Source organism: Zootermopsis nevadensis, unplaced genomic scaffold (assembly GCF_977971745.1).
Source record: "Zootermopsis nevadensis isolate Lab colony 2312 unplaced genomic scaffold, Znev_1.0 Znev_ptg000013l, whole genome shotgun sequence".
Taxonomy (NCBI): Eukaryota; Metazoa; Arthropoda; class Insecta; order Blattodea; family Termopsidae; genus Zootermopsis; species Zootermopsis nevadensis.
The window spans coordinates 1,517,993-1,539,733 of NW_028259145.1; the positions used below are offsets into that span (position 1 = coordinate 1,517,993).

A 21,741-nucleotide genomic window follows, 5' to 3' on the forward strand; every position below is an offset into this window, starting at 1 on the left:
CATAACCAGCGACTTCAATAAATGTTACTGACCTGCAGAACAAATTTCTGGTCAATATACCTTTTGGCGGCATTTGGTTGGAAGTCGGGCGATTCCAAAAATCTGCAAAGAATTAAACATTTTGTTATGTGTATACTACACAAATTTTAAAATCAGGAATATCCTTCGAAGACATGCTCGTGCAGAATATACACTAATCACAAGCTTTGTGAGGCAAAGAAAATGTTACATGATACTGTTGGAAATTTTGGAGGCTAAACAACTGATTTATGGACACTTACAACGGAATCCTTGAATAATAAATGCATTTTCTTAGGACTTATTATTATCACAGAGGCTGTTGGCCAGACATTCTCTGGTGTCTAACGGTGTTGCAGTACCCTACTTTGACGCAAAGCTAGCAGGACTGGACGTATGACAAGATGGATGGCCGATTAAGAGTTAACAGAAGTTATTTCTTTATCATGTAATGACAACATTAATAGCGCGACCAAATTACTTAAAAAGGCAATACACAATTTAAATTAAATATTGCTGAAATACAATATAAATAATATTAACTGTAAACTTAAAGAAATGGCTTCTGAAGAGGAACATTCCTTTAGATTTCCGATAACAGAACGACAAACTGATAGAACAGGCTGCACAATTCTATTTGGTTGGGATGTGATGAAGTATGCGTGGTTCATAATAGTACTTAATGTTACAGCATATCTGTAGAACAAAACGACGCAAAGAAACAAAACAAAACATAAAAAAGATGACAGTTAAAAAATATCCTGATAAATTCTGCCAAGCATTATGCAAACAGAGTGTAATTTTATATAAGACTTGAAGTGTTCATCGTGATTAATTAATAAAATCTCTCAGCAGATCAGACACATTAATTTGAAGCAAAGTCCAATGTTTCGGAGATTTCTGCCGCCACCAAGATAATTCCCTAATGATGGACGCAGAGGATATCTTTGAAACTTTTGACTTCTCCTCCAAACTGACGTGGCTGAGAGCCTGAGAAGATTCTATCAACGTCTAATTTTCTTCTACAATTTCTTTTAAAGAAGATTGAAATGCCACCTACAAAAATAGCCTTGGGCATTATCAGCCATATTTTTTAGAATTAAAAGAACTGTCACTTATTTAAGGGTGTACAATGTTAAAATATCATTTCTTCTATAGCATAAGATTATTCAAGCTTGCATTCCTTAAAGTCATTCTGTCTTGCCTTCCAATGTGTTTGAATACAAGCACAATACATAAAATTATGAAAATAAGGAATCACACTTTACCTGAGAAAGAACTCATAAACGAGCTGCAAGTGTGGCCAAGCAGCCTCCAAGGTGGGTTCATCTTCTTCTGGGTCAAACTCGGCCCCATTCGGATTGCTTGAGGGCGGCAGGGTCCGGAAAAGATTAACTGCAAACTGACAAACAGAATAAACCATCAAAATGGCAATTACTTGATAAAATAAATACTTATTCGACATACAAAGCTAAGCCCCACTGGTGTTCGGAATTTAATGCGAAGCGATTACTGTTCTGATCAGGTTATTATGGCTACTGGCTTGGCACTTTTGAAAAGAAATTTAAATGGCTTAGGGATTCCTCACTGTTTAAAACGTGAACGTTTATTATGGTCCATTAAGGCCTGCCACTGGATCATCCTGAATCAGTCGAATGACCACGTGGAGATCAAGCAGCGGAAGTGGATCGGGCACACGCTGAGGAAGGGAAATGAAGCCATTGAGAGAGAGGTCTTGGACTGGAATCTGCAGGGGAGAAGGAAGAGAGGGAGGCCCAGACAGATGTGGCGAAGATTTGTCCACGCTGAGGAACTGGAAGAAAAAAAGAGCTGGAATGAAGTGGCTGTCAGCAGAACCAGGTGGTGGTGCTTTGTTGATGCCCTATGTTCCTCGACGAACAACAGGAATTGGTGATGATGATGATAATGACCTGGGTTTGATTCCTGACAGGAAGAGGAAATGTCATCTTGTAAGATTTGAGGTTTTCACAGCGGTGAGTATGAAGATTTCTGTCTTCTGGGTTGTTGCGCTGTGTAGTCTGGTCGATGTTAACCAACGTTTCGGAGGTCATACTGCCTCCATCATCAGGGCGATGAGCATGAAGATTTCTGTCTTCTGGGTTGTTGCGCTGTGTAGTCTGGTCGATGTTAACCAACGTTTCGGAGGTCATACTGCCTCCGTCATCAGGGCGATGAGTATGAAGATTTCTGTCTTCTGGGTTGTTGCGCTGTGTAGTCTGGTCGATGTTAACCAACGTTTCGGAGGTCATACTGCCTCCATCATCAGGGCGATGAGCATGAAGATTTCTGTCATCTGGGTTGTTGCGCTGTGTAGTCTGGTCGATGTTAACCAACGTTTCAGAGGTCATACTGTCTCCATCATCAGAGTATGAAGATTTTTGTCTTCTAGGTTGTTGCGCTGTGTAGTCTGGTCGATGTTAACCAACGTTTCGGAGGTCATACTGCCTCCATCATCAGAGTATGAAGATTTCTGTCTTCTGGGTTGTTGCGCTGTGTAGTCTGGTCGATGTTAACCAACGTTTCAGAGGTCATACTGCCTCCGTCATCAGAGTATGAAGATTTTTGTCTTCTGGGTTGTTGCGCTGTGTAGTCTGGTCGATGTTAACCAACGTTTCGGAGGTCATACTGCCTCCGTCATGAGCGCAATAACCCAGATGACAGAAATCTTCGAATGCTGAGGACCACCCAATCTCCCATCCAATGGATGCCATGGTCACTTTTGCCAGAGATGCAATGAATACAGCACAGGAGAACACACTATGAAAACATGATATTGCGATCCAAGTGGAAACATTTCTTAGTGGACATCACTCCCTAGTTACACAACGTAACTTCATTTGCAGTCACTGTGGTCGTAGACAACAATACAGGAGTATATCTTAACCCTGTAACTATATCAGAGATAACGAGGCAAAGGTCATCTTACAAACAAACCATAACAAGCCAACTATCATACCAGGAAGCTTCAACTGTGATGTTGAATAAGGCCAACCTCAGGACCAAAATAGTGACAGACTTCCTTGAAAACAAGGGGTTTCACCTCGTAAACAAACCTACTGAAAATGCATATGTGGCCACAAACAGAACAAGTACAAATGGCCTGGCATTTCTCATCTGCAGCGGTAATAGCCTACAAGCAATGCATTGGAAAACAGTTATGGTACCATTAAGAAAACACATTTTTGTGGTACTGCAAAAGAGAGGCCTGAAGATCAGTGGATCCCATGCAGATGACTGGAAAGCCCTAACTTCAGCACACACGTGCTGACCATGAGCCTGGCTCTATCTGTATTTGTGTTATGTGGCGATAAAATCAGTGGTTCTCAAACTTGGTGGGGGGACACAACAGTTAAAAATAAGGGATCATTTTTAACTGTTGTTGTTGCTGTTATTTTCTTAGCCAGTAACAAAGAAATGCAGAATAGTCAGATCGTCTGAAACCTTGTCAAAATACGAGGCGCGTCCCAAAAGTAAGTTTCCCACTCGTCCCACAGCTAGCAAACCTTATATTGCGCGAAGCGACTGTGCGTACGTGATAGAGCAATGACGTAGCATGGCTCATGCACTAACGGCACTTCCCGCGTTCTCACAGTAGCATCGTTGCAGCTGTTGAAGATGGAGGTTCTTATTCTAGCTCCCGCCGACTGTGAAGTGCGGTCAGTGATAACGCTAGGCCGCACACGGCTCGACGGACAGCAAGTCTCCTGCAGGAGTTCAGCTGGGAGGTGTTTAATCATTCACCCTACAGCCCGGACCTCGCTCCCAGTGATTTCCATCTTTTCCTACACCTCAAGAAATTCCTGTCCGGTCAGCGTCAGCGTTTTGAGAATGACAGAGAGGCGGAGATGGTTGTCACACAGTGGTTCCAATCCCAGGCGGCAGACTTCTACGACACAGGTATTAAAAGTTGGTCCCACGGTATGACAAATGTCTCAATTCCGGTGGCGAATATGTTGAAAAATAGCTGGACACTTGCTGTATCTGTTGCAATAAATATTTCCATGAAATTGTGTTTTGTTTCTGTAAACGGCCCCAGGGAAACTTACTTTGTGGACGAGCCTCGTAGCTAGAAACCCCGGAAGTGAAACAGTGCGCAGTTTGAATTACAGGGGCGAGTCTCACAATCGAGTAAATACGGTAACAACGAGTAAAAATATTCGTTCTTGGTTTAAAAATTATCAATGAACCACAAAGCAAACTCGTTTATTTTTCAGTGTTAACCGAGCTAACATGGTTAACAACGCTCCGTCCCTATTAACACATCTTATTTACATTACGCGTTGCAAAACTACGTTCGTCACATGACACCTCAACAGGAAGTAACAACTTGGCTGCCAACAAAGAAATCATTCAACCAACAGAACGATCCAGCGTTACTGCATTACGAGTAATGCTTTCAAAACTTCAAACTCAAAAATGTAAATAACGTACAACACTTACTTCATGAAACAGCTATTCTTTGTCTGTCTATAATTCTTGTTACACTACGCTCACTGGCGCACACACGAAGTCGCAAAAAGTATATGTAACAGAAAGTTCAACTATCGAAGCGTATCGATACGGAGCACGGCACGGAGATGCTATTGCAGTCCGCCGAAAAATTGTTGCAAGACTATACGATGTCACGGCCCAAAAGATCATGACTGACATCTCAATCTCTCGCACAAAACAAATGCAAACGAAGCACATAAGAAAACATATTTGTCCGTACGTAGTACACACACACACAACGGGTAATAACTGCAAATTCAATCAATCTCTCATACCTTACGGAAGCATTACTACCCCGGGATACTTAACAGAATACTAATTTCTTTTACATTAGTAATTCAATTATGCTTACATTTTGCCACAATCTCCAGTGTATGCTGATGCGCTATGTGACTAGACCATAGGTTCCCAAACTTTTATACCTTGCGCCCCCTTAAAACATTTAATAAATTCCAGAACACGTGCACGCAAACAGATTTGACATAAAATTTAGCTATGAATATACAGCTGAACGCAGGTTAATGAATGTTTTTTGCACATAAATACGTTTAATGCAAAACAATGACAGCTCCCGAACTTGTAGATCCGTCCACAGGAACGTTACAGACAAGTTGCAAATGTTCCAATTTAGGATGGCGAAATATTTTGAACCAGATATGAGATGGTGCCGTTTCTAACCTATATTTATGCTTATTTCATTTTCATGTTGTCCCACGCCTCTTTGGTAGTAATATTGAAACGTGTTTATTTTTGCATGCCATTATTACTGTCAACTGTTCTGGTGTTTCAACCTAAGGTCGCATCGTGTACGAAGCGTGAACTGAAATGTTACATAACTGCTGATTATAAGGGCTACGCCTTATTGGTCACTTTTCTCCCACCGGAATCACCCATTTTTCAATTTCAGTAGATGATACTACGCCTATGAACTAGAAACCAAGCAACCCGTCATAAGTACAACGGATACAAGCCATCTAAATATATTCTTAACCCCTGTGACCCCCTAAATTAAACGACTCACTCAAATCTGAGCACAACGTTTACCTAATAACGCATGGCCAACTGCACGGAATAAACTGGTGGGTGGTAGTTACATAGTTATTCTATTTGTACCAGTCACGACAGTGACATCTACCGAGTGCACTGCCTACTGTCCACAGATGACGAGAAAAACCCTGCAAGGGGAAGTCGTTTCTGGTGCGGTGCGGGGGGAATGTTTACTGCCTGGTGGACTAGAGGGCTGCTATTGGTGGGAAGTGTGATACGTCAGAGTTTTACACTACTACAAAGACTGAAAACATCAAGCAGTTACGAGTAGCGTGTAGTGAGCGCACTTTTAATGTGTTCTGTGGGTGTTGCGATAATATTCTAGATTAAATCACTGTGCCTCTGTGAGGAAATCTTAAAGCTGTACCCATTAGAACACGTGAAAGCCTGTCGTCTGTTTAAAATAGTTCACAGACTGTTGTCTAAATTCTAAATAAGATGACTTCAAAACCCACATTTTCAGTCTACAAAAAAACAGCGAGGATGCAGTGTCTATGTGAAATTCGAGAGTATCAGCGGCGAGCCACTTATTCAGACAAAACTGTTCAAAAATTCTTCTCGCAAAATGCATACAATGAACGTCTGAGTTTATATGTCCACGTGTTTAAACTCAGAGCTACTCAGGTGATTATCTACACAAAATGGGTCTAATTATCCTTTTTCGGAATGTAAATCGATCAATCGATATGGGACATGAATGATATTTTATTATCTTAATTATAAGAAATTTTAAAATATTGTGATCAGACGGATTAAAATAAATAATTGTTAAAACGAATTTAGCATAATTCACGCACAGTTTTTATTACGCGCGAATTACCTGCACAGAAACACATATTAAAGAAATTAATGACAAAACGGGAAAAAAGACGAAGGAGGAAATGGATTATTGACTGTACGCTCGGTCATCGATCAGTTCCGTCTGGACACAAATTGTTTAATTTAAAATGTGAATGACAGGAATAATAATTATTATTCCGCCACGAATACGCCAATACCGTCTTTATAACGGGCTAATCCCGAAATACGTTAGTTTAAAACAAGCCTTTCAGGAGATGTGACACTCTTGTATAAAGACTGCATTTAACCCTCTAAGCCCCAGCGGTAACTATATATACCACCTGCTTCACACAGTTAATTAATCTGTATTTTGTTTGTATGGCTTTCGTAAGATTCTCAGTGTAAACAGCGATTATTTCCTTAAACATCGTCAACGAGTTGTCATTTGTAATAGTGAAGAGATGTGTTTTCTTCGCGGTACGGACTGATTTATTAAATAACATTTAGACGAGTTTCGGCTTCAAAGGGTTAAGAATTTTTTTCAAAACAGCAACTTCGAAATATTTAAACTAATCTCTACGCACGTAAAACACACGGTTACATCCGAATTAATTAAATGTATAAACACATGCATGCTGAACAAATCCACTCGCCTGCTTGTCCGTGAATTGTAGAAACAGCTTCAGTATTTTTGTGAACATTTTCTGTCGAATAGTCAGGCCGTAGGAAAAGGTTACATTGAAATACAGTTCACCGGCTGCCGACAGCAATTTTGACTGACTGAAGTACAAAATATTCGGCCGTGTTCATAAATTCACACGTCTCTATCTTGATCCAGTTGAATCCAGGCCATCACCCGGAGTATTTTTCGAATAAATATTCAAATAAACGTCTAGGTTTTGCAGGCCATCTCTCCCCTTGGGATACTCGACTAGAAGTTCACAGCCGTTTCTCATCTCCCACATCCCTACAAAATTTAAAGCTCTCCCCTTCTTTTTACAAATGCCTAGGCCTCTTAAAAGGTCGCGACTTTATATTTGCGATCAACATTTTGCATATCAAATCTAAAAGTTCGTGACGATGATGAGTCATTTGAATAAAAAATTTCCTTGGATATTTTCCATCGTCTGGGAAATAATAAAATAGAAAACGACGTTTCGGAGATGGGGCTCTATCTCCGTCTTCAGGTACCTACTCTGTTGAGCCCAATAGATTCAAAATTTAATTGATATTATGGATATTAAAAATACAATAAAATCTGGAAGAAAACATCATTTGAAATCTGATAAACATTTGACTAAAAAGTTGCATTTAAGAAATTATATTTAAGTTTATATAATTTTATACACCTGAAGATTGTTCTTTTAGAACTGAAACATGTAATGTAAAAAAGTGATGTTCTAATGTAAATCGAACATTTCGATGAGAACATCATTTAATATATTTTAAATATTTAAATGTTAATTATGGTAATATTTTAATATTTAATAGGAATTTTATTGTGATTAGACTGACAAGATTTAAACAAATATATATTTATCACAATATGACGCAACTTTATCATCTCATGAGGTGTAGAGTACAAATTATGGATTTAGTGAATATTGAAAAATCTGTTCACACAAACAGATATGAACAATTCACTTAAACCTATCGCCTGTTTACGTAAACCAAGAATATAAAACAAATAAATAAGTTTAAGTGCTTATAGGCCATGTTTAAATAAACTGCTAACAACTGTTCGTGAGGAAGGACTTGTAAACTGTGGAACTCTCGCCAGCCTCCTGTACGCATTCTTAGCAGCATTTTGTTCTCAGACATCCTGAATCTGTCTCTCTCTTACAACTCCACGCTTACCTTAAAACAAAGGCAAGATTCTGGCTTTTATACACTAATCTTTGCGTTTGCAGATAACACACAAGACAATAAAAAATATTTGAATTGGACGTAGCAATCATTTCCTGGATATACAGGGTGAGTCAGAAGTATGTTTACAAACTTTGTGCGCGTGTTCCTGGATCAAAAACAAGACAAAATGTTCTTATGAACCAACAAATGCATCTTTTTGAAAATAATAGCCAAAAATAAGTTTCAATGTATGCCTTTATTGTCAAGTATAAGGACAGGGATGTTTCTTTGTAACAGATGCTCAAAGGTTGTTTGATTCCTCTATTCTCCACACATGCCCGAGCACGACGTTACACAAGAACGTGGCAAGTGTCTTCTTAAGAATCGCCGATATGAAGGTCCTCTTAGACGCGATCGAAGCATGTGTGGACCAATATTCATGTCGCCAACAATTCCTGCCCAAACGTTAATTGAAAATCTTTGCTGGAAGCTGGATTCACTTTGATATAAAGTAAATTCATTGAAACTTATTTTTGGCTATTATTTCGAAAATGAAACATTTGCGACCTCATGTTGAAAGGTACATTATTTCTTATTTTTTATCCTGGAACACGCACACGAAGTTTGTAAACATACTTCTGACTCACCCTGTAATTTTGTCATGAAACTCGTTTTAAGGTGTCCTTCACGCTCTGGCGTGAGAGAAGAGCATTTCAAGCCTTTCTGTCTCTCGCAATTTCCTTTTGGGATATGCAACCTACATGGCGAAACTATAATAAGAGAGGTCTTTGTTAGACAGAAAACATTAGAACATTGTCCTAAGTGACTTGGCATGAAGAACATTATTCGAACGTAAATTTACTCCAAACTTGGTATTCATTACCCCAGTTCGAAAATAAATTTTCCAGCAATAATTTTTCTGAAGTAGAATTTCCACGACAAATTTTGAATGCACACTGTAAACGAAAAACGGTGCGAATTCTAGACCACCGCTTAACAGATTCACGACTGCCATTTCCCCGGGCTACTGAGACAACTACTCCTGCACAGTGGCATGGCGTGTAACCTAAACCAAGCTCAGCAGGGGTAAAACGATTCAAACTGGAAACCTGAAGAACGTACACAACCAGAAACGACCTTGAACACCAAATCTGGTAATATCCATTGCAGACAGCGGACACAAGGAATGGAGAAATGGATCTGTTATGATACAAACCTCGGTACACACACGATCAGCGAAGGACTTCGCCTGCCTTCACTTTCAAACGGGAAGTGACATTAGAGACTACTCAATGTTGTTTTGACGAACTCCACTGCAAAATATTCAACTCCCTTTTACTAATTTTACGATGTGCAAAGTCAGTAACAGCAAAGCAATGCTACAGTGTAAACTAGTTTTCTCATTTGATTCCCCTGCACGATAACGCTAGGCCGCACACGGCTCGACGGACAGCAAGTCTCCTGCAGGAATTCAGCTGGGAGGTGTTTAATCATTCACCCTACAGCCCGGACCTCGCTCCCAGTGATTTCCATCTTTTCCTACACCTCAAGAAATTCCTGTCCGGTCAGCGTCAGCGTTTTGAGAATGACAGAGAGGCTGAGATGGTTGTCACACAGTGGTTCCAATCCCAGGCGGCAGACTTCTACGACACAGGTATTCAAAAGTTGGTCCCACGGTATGACAAATGTCTCAATTCCGGTGGCGAATATGTTGAAAAATAGCTGGATACTTGCTGTATCTGTTGCAATAAATATTTCCATGAAATTGTGTTTTGTTTCTGTAAACGGCCCCAGGGAAACTTACTTTAAGGACGAGCCTCGTAGCATTAAGCAGCGAACTCTTTTCTTGTAGAAAGAAGTGAAAACATATTCACAGACACAGATTCCTGCCAAAGGCATCAACATGAAACCAACCTCCCGAAGACGCCAAATGCAGACTCCGCCAGCCCAGTTCGTACTCCTTGCTATGGAGACAACACTGCCATAAATTTATTTCAACTCTTTCCACATCGCAAGATGATGGAGACAGCAGGTACCTCTGAAACGTCGGTACAGTTCTACCAGACTATACGGCGCAAGAACCCATAAACAGCCATCTTCATACCTACCGCCATGAGATTTGCACATTCCACTCAAGGAAAGCTACATTCTGCACACTCGAGGTCAAGGTCTAGGCATAATCTACACGAAAGGGCTTCGATTTCGGGCAGGGTCAGTGATATCTCTTTATCTCTGTCGGCACGAACAGACAAGCCATGAGGACCAACAAAATGCCTATCCAAATCGACCGAAGCTGACCAATTCATCTACTGACGAAACTTATAAATCGTCCAGCTTTAGCTCCACGCACTTCATAAAATATTCATACAGTAGTGTTTATTCACAAGCAACTTTCCCCATTACCTTTAACTATTTTTATTTATTTAGTGTTCTGTCTGACGACAGGTCCATATGAACAGGATCCTTCCATCCTTTTCTCGGACTCGGACCTGTTCATATACGTTCTTGGCAGATGATCCAGAAGTGGTTTGCCATTGCCTTCTTCTGTGTGTGAATGGAGTAATTGTTGGGATGCCACTTAGGAAAACTCCGTGTTGCCTAGACCACGGCCTTGCCCAACACAAGTTATAAATTCGAACCCGAGACCCCAGGATTACAAGGCCAGCGTTCTAACCGCTAGACCACCTCATCTTATTATTATTTAGTGTTCTGTGTGACGACAAGTCCATATGAACAGGATCCTTCCATCCTTTTCTCGGACTGGGACCTGTTCATATACGTTCTTGGCAGATGATCCAGAAGTGGTTTGCCATTGCCTTCTTCTGTGTGTGAATGGAGTAATTGTTGGGATGCCACGGAGGAAAACTCCGTGTTGCCTAGACCTTTAACTTATTTAAATATAAATTTCTAATTATGCCTGTAGCCCGTGTCTGAACCCCAGTTCAAAAATGCACTAGGCTACTGACTCGAGCTGCTCTCGAATTACAACTAAAATGCACTGCCATCTATCCACATCCCACAGCCTTGTTCCTTATATTCTGTCGATATATCATTGTCATCACACAAAATATAATAACGACACTTTTCCTGACAAAGAATACAGTGACTTTGTCAACAGCGAAGAGGAGAATTTCCGATGTACAGAACATACGAAACAAAATGACACAATAGAACGAACCTCCGTTCAAACTATAGAAACAAATGGTGGAACAAAATCACTCTCTAAAAGAATCTTCGTATGCTTAAGCTGTATTCGCGGTGGGTGAAAGTACTTTCTCCTACCACGGCTGTAACATATTCTCTGTCGGTGGTCTTATCTTCCCGACAACTTCGGCGTCATATGCCCGTCTCTATGACGCACTTGGAGATAAGGAGGAACCTGATTAAATCTTTCTCGTTCAACGACGTATTCTGGCGAACGTGCAATGTTGCCCTCTGCTCGCAATAACTACGTGAAAGGAATATTTGCATTCATGTGCACAAATAAGCCGCGAGGCTCGCTGAAGGAACTAGACAGTAGCTGAAATCGACGACGACTGAATGGGGAGACGGCGAGCTCTGACGTCACAAGAAGCAGGGCAGAACAGACGACATGCAATCGATATCCACTAAGCCAGGCTTTACACTGACCAATGATACGCTTCCGATGTCCTGCCTTCTTTATATAACCATCCTCAGAATTTTTGTCGTGGGTCTTTCAAACGTGCCGAGAGCCTCGGCATCTCAATTTATCTAATCGCCATCCAGGTACACACATTTCTTCAGCCTCTGTACGCCTCAAGTAAACCCAGCAGCTTAACTTCTCAGAATTCTCGGAAAATGACGAGAGACGCCACGGAAGGAGCTCAAAGTTCCCCCATCCACTACTGCACCAACTGTGGGCTAACGAGATGGAAATCGCTGGAAACCAAGTCTGGAAGTAAAAGGACTTTAAATCTTTATTTCCTCGAGAATTTTAATTGGTGCAATGATAAAGGGAACGAAAACGGCAAATATCTGCAATAGCCATAGTATTGTACCGTGCACAATGTCTAGCTTAAGAGGAACGGACTTCTAACCTTCCCAGAAATGTCCAAACCTGGCATCAAAACCTTATCATTGCAGACAGCAGCCGACAAATTAAGAAAAACCAAAAACCACCTCAAACGCATTTTTCTTAAATCGGACACGAGGATGACCAGGAGAGGTAAGTACGGAACAATGTGCAAAGAAGCAGCCACTGTCGGGTATTTACAAAAGTTAACAATTAAAATTACAGAAACGTACCTAAGTGGCGGTGTCGGTAGTAATCCGAGTCTAGTATACACCGAGGATGTTAATGGTACGATGCAGAATATGAATCTTTAGAAATAAAACCTTCCACGTATGATTTGAGGTTTTCACAGCGGTGAGTATGAAGATTTCTGTCTTATAGGTTGTTGCACTGATGATGGAGGCAGTATGACCTCTGAAACGTTGGTTAACATCGACCAGACTACACAGCGCAACAACCCAGAAGACAAAAATCTTCATACTCTGATGACGGAGGCAGTATGACCTCTGAACCGTTGGTAAACATCGACCAGACTACACAGCGCAACAACCTAGAAGACAGAAATCTTCATACTCTGATGACGGAGGCAGTATGACCTCTGAAACGTTGGTAAACATCGACCAGACTACACAGCGCAACAACCCAGAAGACAGAAATCTTCATACTCTGATGACGGAGGCAGTATGACCTCTGAACCGTTGGTAAACATCGACCAGACTACACAGCGCAACAACCTAGAAGACAAAAATCTTCATACTCTGATGACGGAGGCAGTATGACCTCTGAACCGTTGGTAAACATCGACCAGACTACACAGCGCAACAACCTAGAAGACAGAAATCTTCATACTCTGATGACGGAGGCAGTATGACCTCTGAACCGTTGGTAAACATCGACCAGACTACACAGCGCAACAACCTAGAAGACAGAAATCTTCATACTCGTCGCCCTGATGACGGAGGCAGTATGACCTCTGAAACGTTGGTAAACATCGACCAGACTACACAGCGCAACAACCCAGAAGACAAAAATCTTCATACTCTGATGACGGAGGCAGTATGACCTCTGAACCGTTGGTAAACATCGACCAGAATACACAGCGCAACAACCCAGAAGACAGAAATCTTCATAATCTGATGACGGAGGCAGTATGACCTCCGAAACGTTGGTTAGCATCGACCAGACTACAAAGCGCAACAACCCAGAAGACAGAAATCTTCATACTAAGAATCGCCCTAATGATGGAGGCAGTATGACCTCCGAAACGTTGGTTAGCATCGACCAGACTACAAAGCGCAACAACCCAGAAGACAGAAATCTTCATACTAAGAATCGCCCTAATGATGGAGGCAGTATGACCTCCGAAACGTTGGTTAGCATCGACCAGACTACAAAGCGCAACAACCCAGAAGACAGAAATCTTCATACTAAGAATCGCCCTAATGATGGAGGCAGTATGACCTCCGAAACGTTGGTTAGCATCGACCAGACTACAAAGCGCAACAACCCAGAAGACAGAAATCTTCATACTAAGAATCGCCCTAATGATGGAGGCAGTATGACCTCCGAAACGTTGGTTAGCATCGACCAGACTACACAGCGCAACAACCCAGAAGACAGAAATCTTTATACTCTGATGACGAAGGCAGTATGTCCTCTGAAACGTTGGTAAACATCGACCAGAATACACAGCGCAACAACCCAGAAGACAGAAATCTTCATACTCTGATGACGGAGGCAGTATGACCTCTGAAACGTTGGTTAGCATCGACCAGACTACAAAGCGCAACAACCCAGAAGACAGAAATCTTTATACTCTGATGGCGGAGGCAGTATGACCTCTGAAACGTTGGTAAACATCGACCAGACGACACAGCGCAACAACCCAGAAGACAGAAATCTTCATACTCTGATAACGGAGGCAGTATGACCTCTGAAACGTTGGTTAGCATCGACCAGAATACACAGCGCAACAACCCAGAAGACAGAAATCTTCATACTCTCATGACGGAGGCAGTATGACCTCTGAAACGTTGGTAAACATCGACCAGACGACACAGCGCAACAACCCAGAAGACAGAAATCTTCATACTCTGATGACGGAGGCAGTATGACCTCTGAAACGTTGGTAAACATCGACCAGACGACACAGCGCAACAACCCAGAAGACAGAAATCTTCATACTCTGATGACGGAGGCAGTATGACCTCTGAAACGTTGGTTACATCGACCACTCTACACAGCGCAACAACCCAGAAGACAGAAATCTTCATACTCTGATGACGGAGGCAGTATGCCCTCTGAAACGTTGGTTACATCGACCACTCTACACAGCGCAACAACCCAGAAGACAGAAATCTTCATACTCTGATGACGGAGGCAGTATGACCTCTGAAACGTTGGTTAGCATCGACCACTCTACACAGCGCAACAACCCAGAAGACAGAAATCTTCATACTCTGATGACGGAGGCAGTATGACCTCTGAAACGTTGGTTACATCGACCACTCTACACAGCGCAACAACCCAGAAGACAGAAATCTTCATACTCTGATGACGGAGGCAGTATGACCTCTGAAACGTTGGTTAGCATCGACCACTCTACACAGCGCAACAACCCAGAAGACAGAAATCTTCATACTCTGATGACGGAGGCAGTATGACCTCTGAAACGTTGGTTACATCGACCACTCTACACAGCGCAACAACCCAGAAGACAGAAATCTTCATACTCTGATGACGGAGGCAGTATGCCCTCTGAAACGTTGGTTACATCGACCACTCTACACAGCGCAACAACCCAGAAGACAGAAATCTTCATACTCTGATGACGGAGGCAGTATGACCTCTGAAACGTTGGTTACATCGACCACTCTACACAGCGCAACAACCCAGAAGACAGAAATCTTCATACTCTGATGACGGAGGCAGTATGACCTCTGAAACGTTGGTTACATCGACCACTCTACACAGCGCAACAACCCAGAAGACAGAAATCTTCATACTCTGATGACGGAGGCAGTATGACCTCTGAAACGTTGGTTAGCATCGACCAGACTACAAAGCGCAACAACCCAGAAGACAGAAATCTTCATACTCTGATGACGGAGGCAGTATGACCTCTGAAACGTTGGTAAACATCTACCAGACTACACAGCGCAACAACCCAGAAGACAGAAACCTTCATACTCTGATGACGGAGGCAGTATGACCTCTGAAACGTTGGTAAACATCTACCAGACTACACAGCGCAACAACCCAGAAGACAGAAATCTTCATACTCTGATGACGGAGGCAGTATGACCTCTGAAACGTTGGTAAACATCTACCAGACTACACAGCGCAACAACCCAGAAGACAGAAATCTTCATACTCTGATGACGGAGGCAGTATGACCTCTGAAACGTTGGTTAGCATCGACCAGACTACAAAGCGCAACAACCCAGAAGACAGAAATCTTCATACTCTGATGACGGAGGCAGTATGACCTCTGAAACGTTGGTAAACATCTACCAGACTACACGGCGCAACAACCCAGAAGACAGAAATCTTCATACTCTGATGACGGAGGCAGTATGACCTCTGAAACGTCGGTTAACAACCCAGAAGACAGAAATCTTCAAAACCTTCCACATTTCTCTCTTCTCCTATGCGAAAGAAAGGAATTCTACAGACCAGTACCGAATGCAGAAAACAGCTATGTAAATGCACTCCATTCACAACATATTTCTCTCCCCGCTTAATAACACGCATATTTTAAAATATAAAAGACTGCACGCGATAATAGTTTTTCGACGCGAACGTCCTTTGTTTGCATTCAATGCCTCCTTTAAACACACGCATAAGGCATATATTTCCTACCTTCCTAATTATCAATGACAGCATCTGCGCCACACAGCGGCACGCGATAGAACTAAACGCAACACCCTTTTCTGTTAACCATGAAATAAGATATCCCATAATTACAAGTGTGGAAATGATTAGCATTTAGACTTCCGTTCGACATTTCCGACAATTTGCTTCGCACCAACGAGGGCTTTCAAGAACTTTGAAACATTTTCCTATATCACGTTATATCGCATTACTTTTTTCGAACAAACATTTTCAATCTCGAAAGTTATAAATTCTTAAAGGATGCAATCTTGGTGACGAGTTGATTACAGGCTAAGTTTGTAATGCCTGACTAGGAATAAGTAATTAAAAGAAAGAGTGGCATAAGTATGTACCATCTTATTATTATTTCGTGTTCTGTCTGACGACAGGTCCATATGAACAGGATCCTTCCATCCTTTTCTCGGACTGGGACCTGTTCATATACGTTCTTGGCAGATGATCCAGAAGTGGTTTGCCATTGCCTTCTTCTGTGTGTGAATGGAGTAATTGTTGGGATGCCACGGAGGAAAACTCCGTGTTGCCTAGACCACGGCCTTGCCCAACACAAGTTATAAATTCGGGCACCGCCGGGAATCGAACCCGAGACCTCAGGATTACAAGGCCAGCGTTCTAACAGCTAGACCCACCGTAATTAAAGATATTTAAAAATCACGTAGATTTTAAAGTTGCTTCTGAAAATTCGACCAAACGTTTTCCAAAGACCTGTACCACAAGAATCTGAGCGAAAACGTATTCCAAAAAAAAAAGTATAGTCAACGACGGTCATACAATCAGAACGTCAAAATTCCAGGATAAAAACAAACTTCTGGGATTTTACACTCCGTAGTTTGAAGTTTCCGGCGTGTCAGAGAAGAATCCTACCTTCATCATGAGGGCCCTCATGCCGGGGGGGGGGGGGAACAAGAACCTCTGAAACGTCGGTAACTTCAATCAGACTACACGGCGCAACACCCCAGAACCTGAAACCTCACAAAATATTAAATTGCGACGTTATAGTAGCATGGCGTTACAGGACCTTCTAATTATCTGCTACGTCACGTCCAGCTATGACATGTCAAACAATAAGGACTCTGGTTCGATGACACTTGCCGCTAAATTATGTGTCAAATGACGTACTCTTGACAACAGCTGGAAATGATAGACCAATGACACATCACAAATTACCGAGGCGTAACCTTCAATTCCAATTTCGATGTTCAGTAACAACAGAACACATCGTCAGTGAGGACAGTGAAAACTCTAGAACGGAAGAAACAGTTTCTAGCTAATGGGCATTTGACATTATCAAACACGTGTACGTAATACATTTCCAACATCTAATCTAGCCATCTTTCCTCATTGTTTCCCAACATTCAGAACATGAGCGCAGGTCGACTTCGATCAAGACTTCCAGCAGATTTCTTCAAGGCAAGACTTGCTTTATCATCCGTGGATGATGCTGAGAGCTTCTTTCGAATTTCATTTTCTCTCTCTCTCGTTCAGTTTTTCGTTTAAATAAATTCCTAAGACGTCAAGACAATTGCCAGCTGTCTCCGTCTTCTTCACAGGAATGTGAAGGCACCGGACTGACTTCATTTAACACTTCAGACGGCGTAAGAGGTGATTTCGAGTTTGTTGCGAAATTTTATTTATTTATTTAGTGTTCTGTCTGACGACAGGTCCATATGAACATGATCCTTCCATCCTTTTCTCGGACTGGGACCTGTTCATATACGTTCTTGGCAGATGATCCAGAATTGGTTTGCCATTGCCTTCTTCTGTGTGTGAATGGAGTAATTGTTGGGATGCCACGGAGGAAAACTCCGCGTTGCCTAGACCACGGCCTTGCCCAACACAAGTTATAAATCCGGGCACCGCCGGGAATCGAACCCGAGACCCCAGGATTACAAGGCCAGCGTTCTAACCGCTAGACCACCGTGGCTGTTGCGAAATTGTCCTCACGCTAATAATTAATCGGTGATTTAAAACATGGGATTGCAATCAATTCTAAAGGGAATATTCTAGTGGCTTCAAAAGCAGACGTGGTATTTGCTACTGAAGCAGCTCTGTTCCACGCTCCGACCATCAAAATTCCTACGTGCATCCTTGTCACTTTCCCCAATATTAATGGTTGTTGACCCAACAGTTATCACCTTGATTTAAATGTGTTTGGAACGGACCAAAACGTTCCCTGTATGAGGTTAGCAACGCTGCTGTAGTGTGGTCGGGTAAGGTCAACAATATTAACCCCACTAATCCCAGTTCGTTGATGCGTGCTACTACCAAGACTAATCGAATATCTACAAGACGCCCTAAAATCTGCTAACTGAAGAAATGATTTCGGAACACCTATAATTAGTGATGATATGTGCGTCTACCTGGCGGATCGAGGTCAGACTTCAATCTCCTATTCAGGGTTCGCGTAGGGATCTCCATAATAAGTCCTTGTTCCGAACGTTTCATGGCTTATTTCAAAATTTACAGGACCCACTGCTGACGAGCTGGAGTATAAGATTTTCGAACGTACTTTCGTGATTTTTATTTATATTATTTTAGTGTTCTGTCTGACGACAGGTCCATATGAACAGGATCCTTCCATCCTTTTCATTCCATTTTTAAATGATGGTCTAATGTAAATCGAATATTTCGATTTAAAAATATTTTTATTTCGAATATTTCATTTAAAAATGATGGTCTAATGTAAATCGAATATTTCGATAAAGAACATCATTTAATATTTTAAATATTTTAAATGTTAATTATTGCAATATTTTAATATTAATAAGAATTTATTCTGATTAGACGGACAAGATTTAAATAAATAATATATATTTATTATATCACAATATGACGCAACTTTACCATCTCACAAAATTATTATATTTAATTAATGCCCCCCCTCGAAACGACAGGTCTACACTAGCCCGTGACATGGTTTGGACTACACGTCTGATTGCCATAATTGATGTAACAGCCTGCAGCTAAGGCCAACGACGAAACCAGTGCTCGTGGAGATGTCATAAGGTTAGATTAAAAGGTCAGAGGTGAACGTTACTGCAGACACGGAACGATAATTTTCCATAGGACAGGGATAAGGAGGCATATGTATGTATCACTTTTAACTAGATTAGAATTCTGGTTCCACGTACACAACCAAACACACATCGTTCATGTGTATGTTCGCTGTGTTATGATAGATCCTACTGTTACTGATGCTAGCATATCATGAATATTATGTTACATATTGTAATCCTGAGGTCTCGGGTTCGATTCCAGAAGGTGCCCGAATTTATAACTTGTGTTGGGCAAGGCCGTGGTCTGGGCAACACGGAGTTTTCCTCCGTGGCATCCCAACAATTACTCCATTCACACACAGAAGAAGGCAATGGCAAACCACTTCTGGATCATCTGCCAAGAACGTATATGAACAGGTCCCAGTCCGAGAAAAGGATGGAAGGATCCTGTTCATATGGACCTGTCGTCAGACAGAACACTAAATAATAATAAGATGAGGTGGTCTAGCGGTTAGAACGCTGGCCTTGTAATCCTGGGGTCTCGGGTTCGATTCCCGGCGGTGCCCGAATTTATAACTTGTGTTGGGCAAGGCCGTGGTCTAAGCAACACGGAGTTTTCCTCCGTGGCATCCCAACAATTACTCCATTCACACACAGAAGAAGGCAATGGCAAACCACTTCTGGATCATCTGCCAAGAACGTATATGAACAGGTCCCAGTCCGAGAAAAGGATGGAAGGATCCTGTTCATATGGACCTGTCGTCAGACAGAACACTAAATAAAAAATTCAACAGGCAAATTTATTCTCAGGTATGAAAATTTAAAATTTATTTTAAAGCGAGTCCTTTTTCAAATCTAAAAGTTCTTGACGATGGTGATAAGTCATTTGAATAAAACTTTTCTTGGATATTATCCATAGTCTAGTAAATAAAATATAAAACGTAAAACGACGTTTCGGAGTTGGGGCTCTATCTCCGTCCTCAGGTTCCTACTCAGTTGGGCCCCACTAGATAGAGCTAATCCCTATCTCCGGACAAAGTCCCAGAATACAAGAACAAAACGAAATATAATCATTATAACAACGTTAGAATATTTTATATTAGTAATAACAGAAATGATGTCGAAACACGTTACACCAATCTTCCACATTTGAAGCAACTGTATTGTCTATGGATTTCTGGCAATCTAGGAAATTACTTGCCATGAATTGGCCCATTAATTTGTGTTCTATCCGCATTAGTGTCTAGTTCATAACAGAACTATCAAAACTCCATCAAAACAAAAACCTAAAACACAAATAAACCAGGGAACATCCAGGAAAAGGTGGAGTGGCGTCTTCTGTGTACGATTTGGACAATCAATCCCAGCGTTCTTTCTTTCGGCTTAAGAACGCACGTCCTTAAACGGTTCGGGCGCTGACGTCTGTGTATTTATCCTATGTAAAAATACTCGCTAAACAGCCTCACCTCATATTTCAGAGTACGCGGACATTGATTTGTCTGGACGGACAGATAAGGAGACATGCACCGAGGCCTTGATGCAAACAGACGCGGAGGACAACTCCGACAGCGAATACAACTCTATTTGTCCTCAAGAGTTGCTTCGCCGTGTCGTCTGGTAGAAGTTTAACAAGGACCTCTGAAACTTCAGTGTGAACAGACTACACCGACAATACAAGTCATCTACATACTTTCCGTCGTGAGAATCTAAAATCTAATAACTACCAGACAATTATAATACACGTTCGTGTCCTGGTCCAATTCCGACGTCTTGAGATCAAAGATAAATGCTTTCGAATCGGCTACTGGTTTGCTCAGATATCAAATATCCTACACAATAAGATAATAATATATACTGTAATTACGACAGATGGAAGACGTGCTGTCACCATTAGCCAGCTCTTAGAACCATTTGTAACGGAGATAAAATGTAAGAGACTACGGAAAAGAGGGCTCACCAATGAATATCAACATTAGCTAATATATCGAGAAACACACTAAAAAGAGATTCAGAATTAACTTATCAGGAAATATTTCCAGATTAACCAAGTCGAGATTAAATAAACGAATACCACCTCTCGTATAATTCATCGTTAGACACGTAACATAGGCTTATGCTTACATGAGCCCTGGGAAAAGGTTCTTGTCTGCCTAATGGTAACATCCTTAGCAATCATTTACACCAGTGGTATTCAACCTTTCTTGTTCGCGTACCCCCAGACATAATTTCTCTTCAACTTTGTACCCCCAAAGTTGTTGGTGTATAATTCAAGTTATACGTAGTATATAATCTACATCTAAAATAAATTAAATAAATTACATTACTGATTATTCAGTGTTTATTATAAAATATATTTTTTTAAATATCACGTACCCCCTAAGATGTCTTCGCGTACCCCCGGGGGTAAGCGTACCCCAGGTTGAATACCACTGATTTACACGACTGTGGTAATGACGGATTCTTCTTCAACTTTAGGGATTAGGCCTTCTGTGGGTTAATCCACCCTGAACAGAAAGCTTTCTTAGTGACCTTCGAGGAGAGTGTAGCAGAGTTGGCCGACTATCCTCACTTAACACCGAGGTTCGACCGGAGCACGCTTCCAGAGACCCGGAAACG

At 41.6% G+C, this 21,741-nt stretch overlaps 1 protein-coding gene across 4 annotated transcripts in view; it reads right to left on the reverse strand.

Annotated features, from left to right (window-relative positions):
- Window positions 1-21,741, reverse strand: part of LOC110829998 (serine/threonine-protein phosphatase 2A 56 kDa regulatory subunit gamma isoform) — a 159,254-nt gene that overhangs the window by 23,155 nt on the left and 114,358 nt on the right. For all 4 annotated transcript variants that reach the window (XM_022064327.2, XM_022064326.2, XM_022064328.2 and 1 more), the window contains 2 exons: window positions 1,287-1,420; window positions 33-102 (listed from right to left, as the gene is read on the reverse strand). In XM_022064327.2, coding sequence (XP_021920019.1) covers window positions 33-102; window positions 1,287-1,420 — 204 coding nt within the window. The remainder of the gene's footprint in view (window positions 1-32; window positions 103-1,286; window positions 1,421-21,741) is intronic.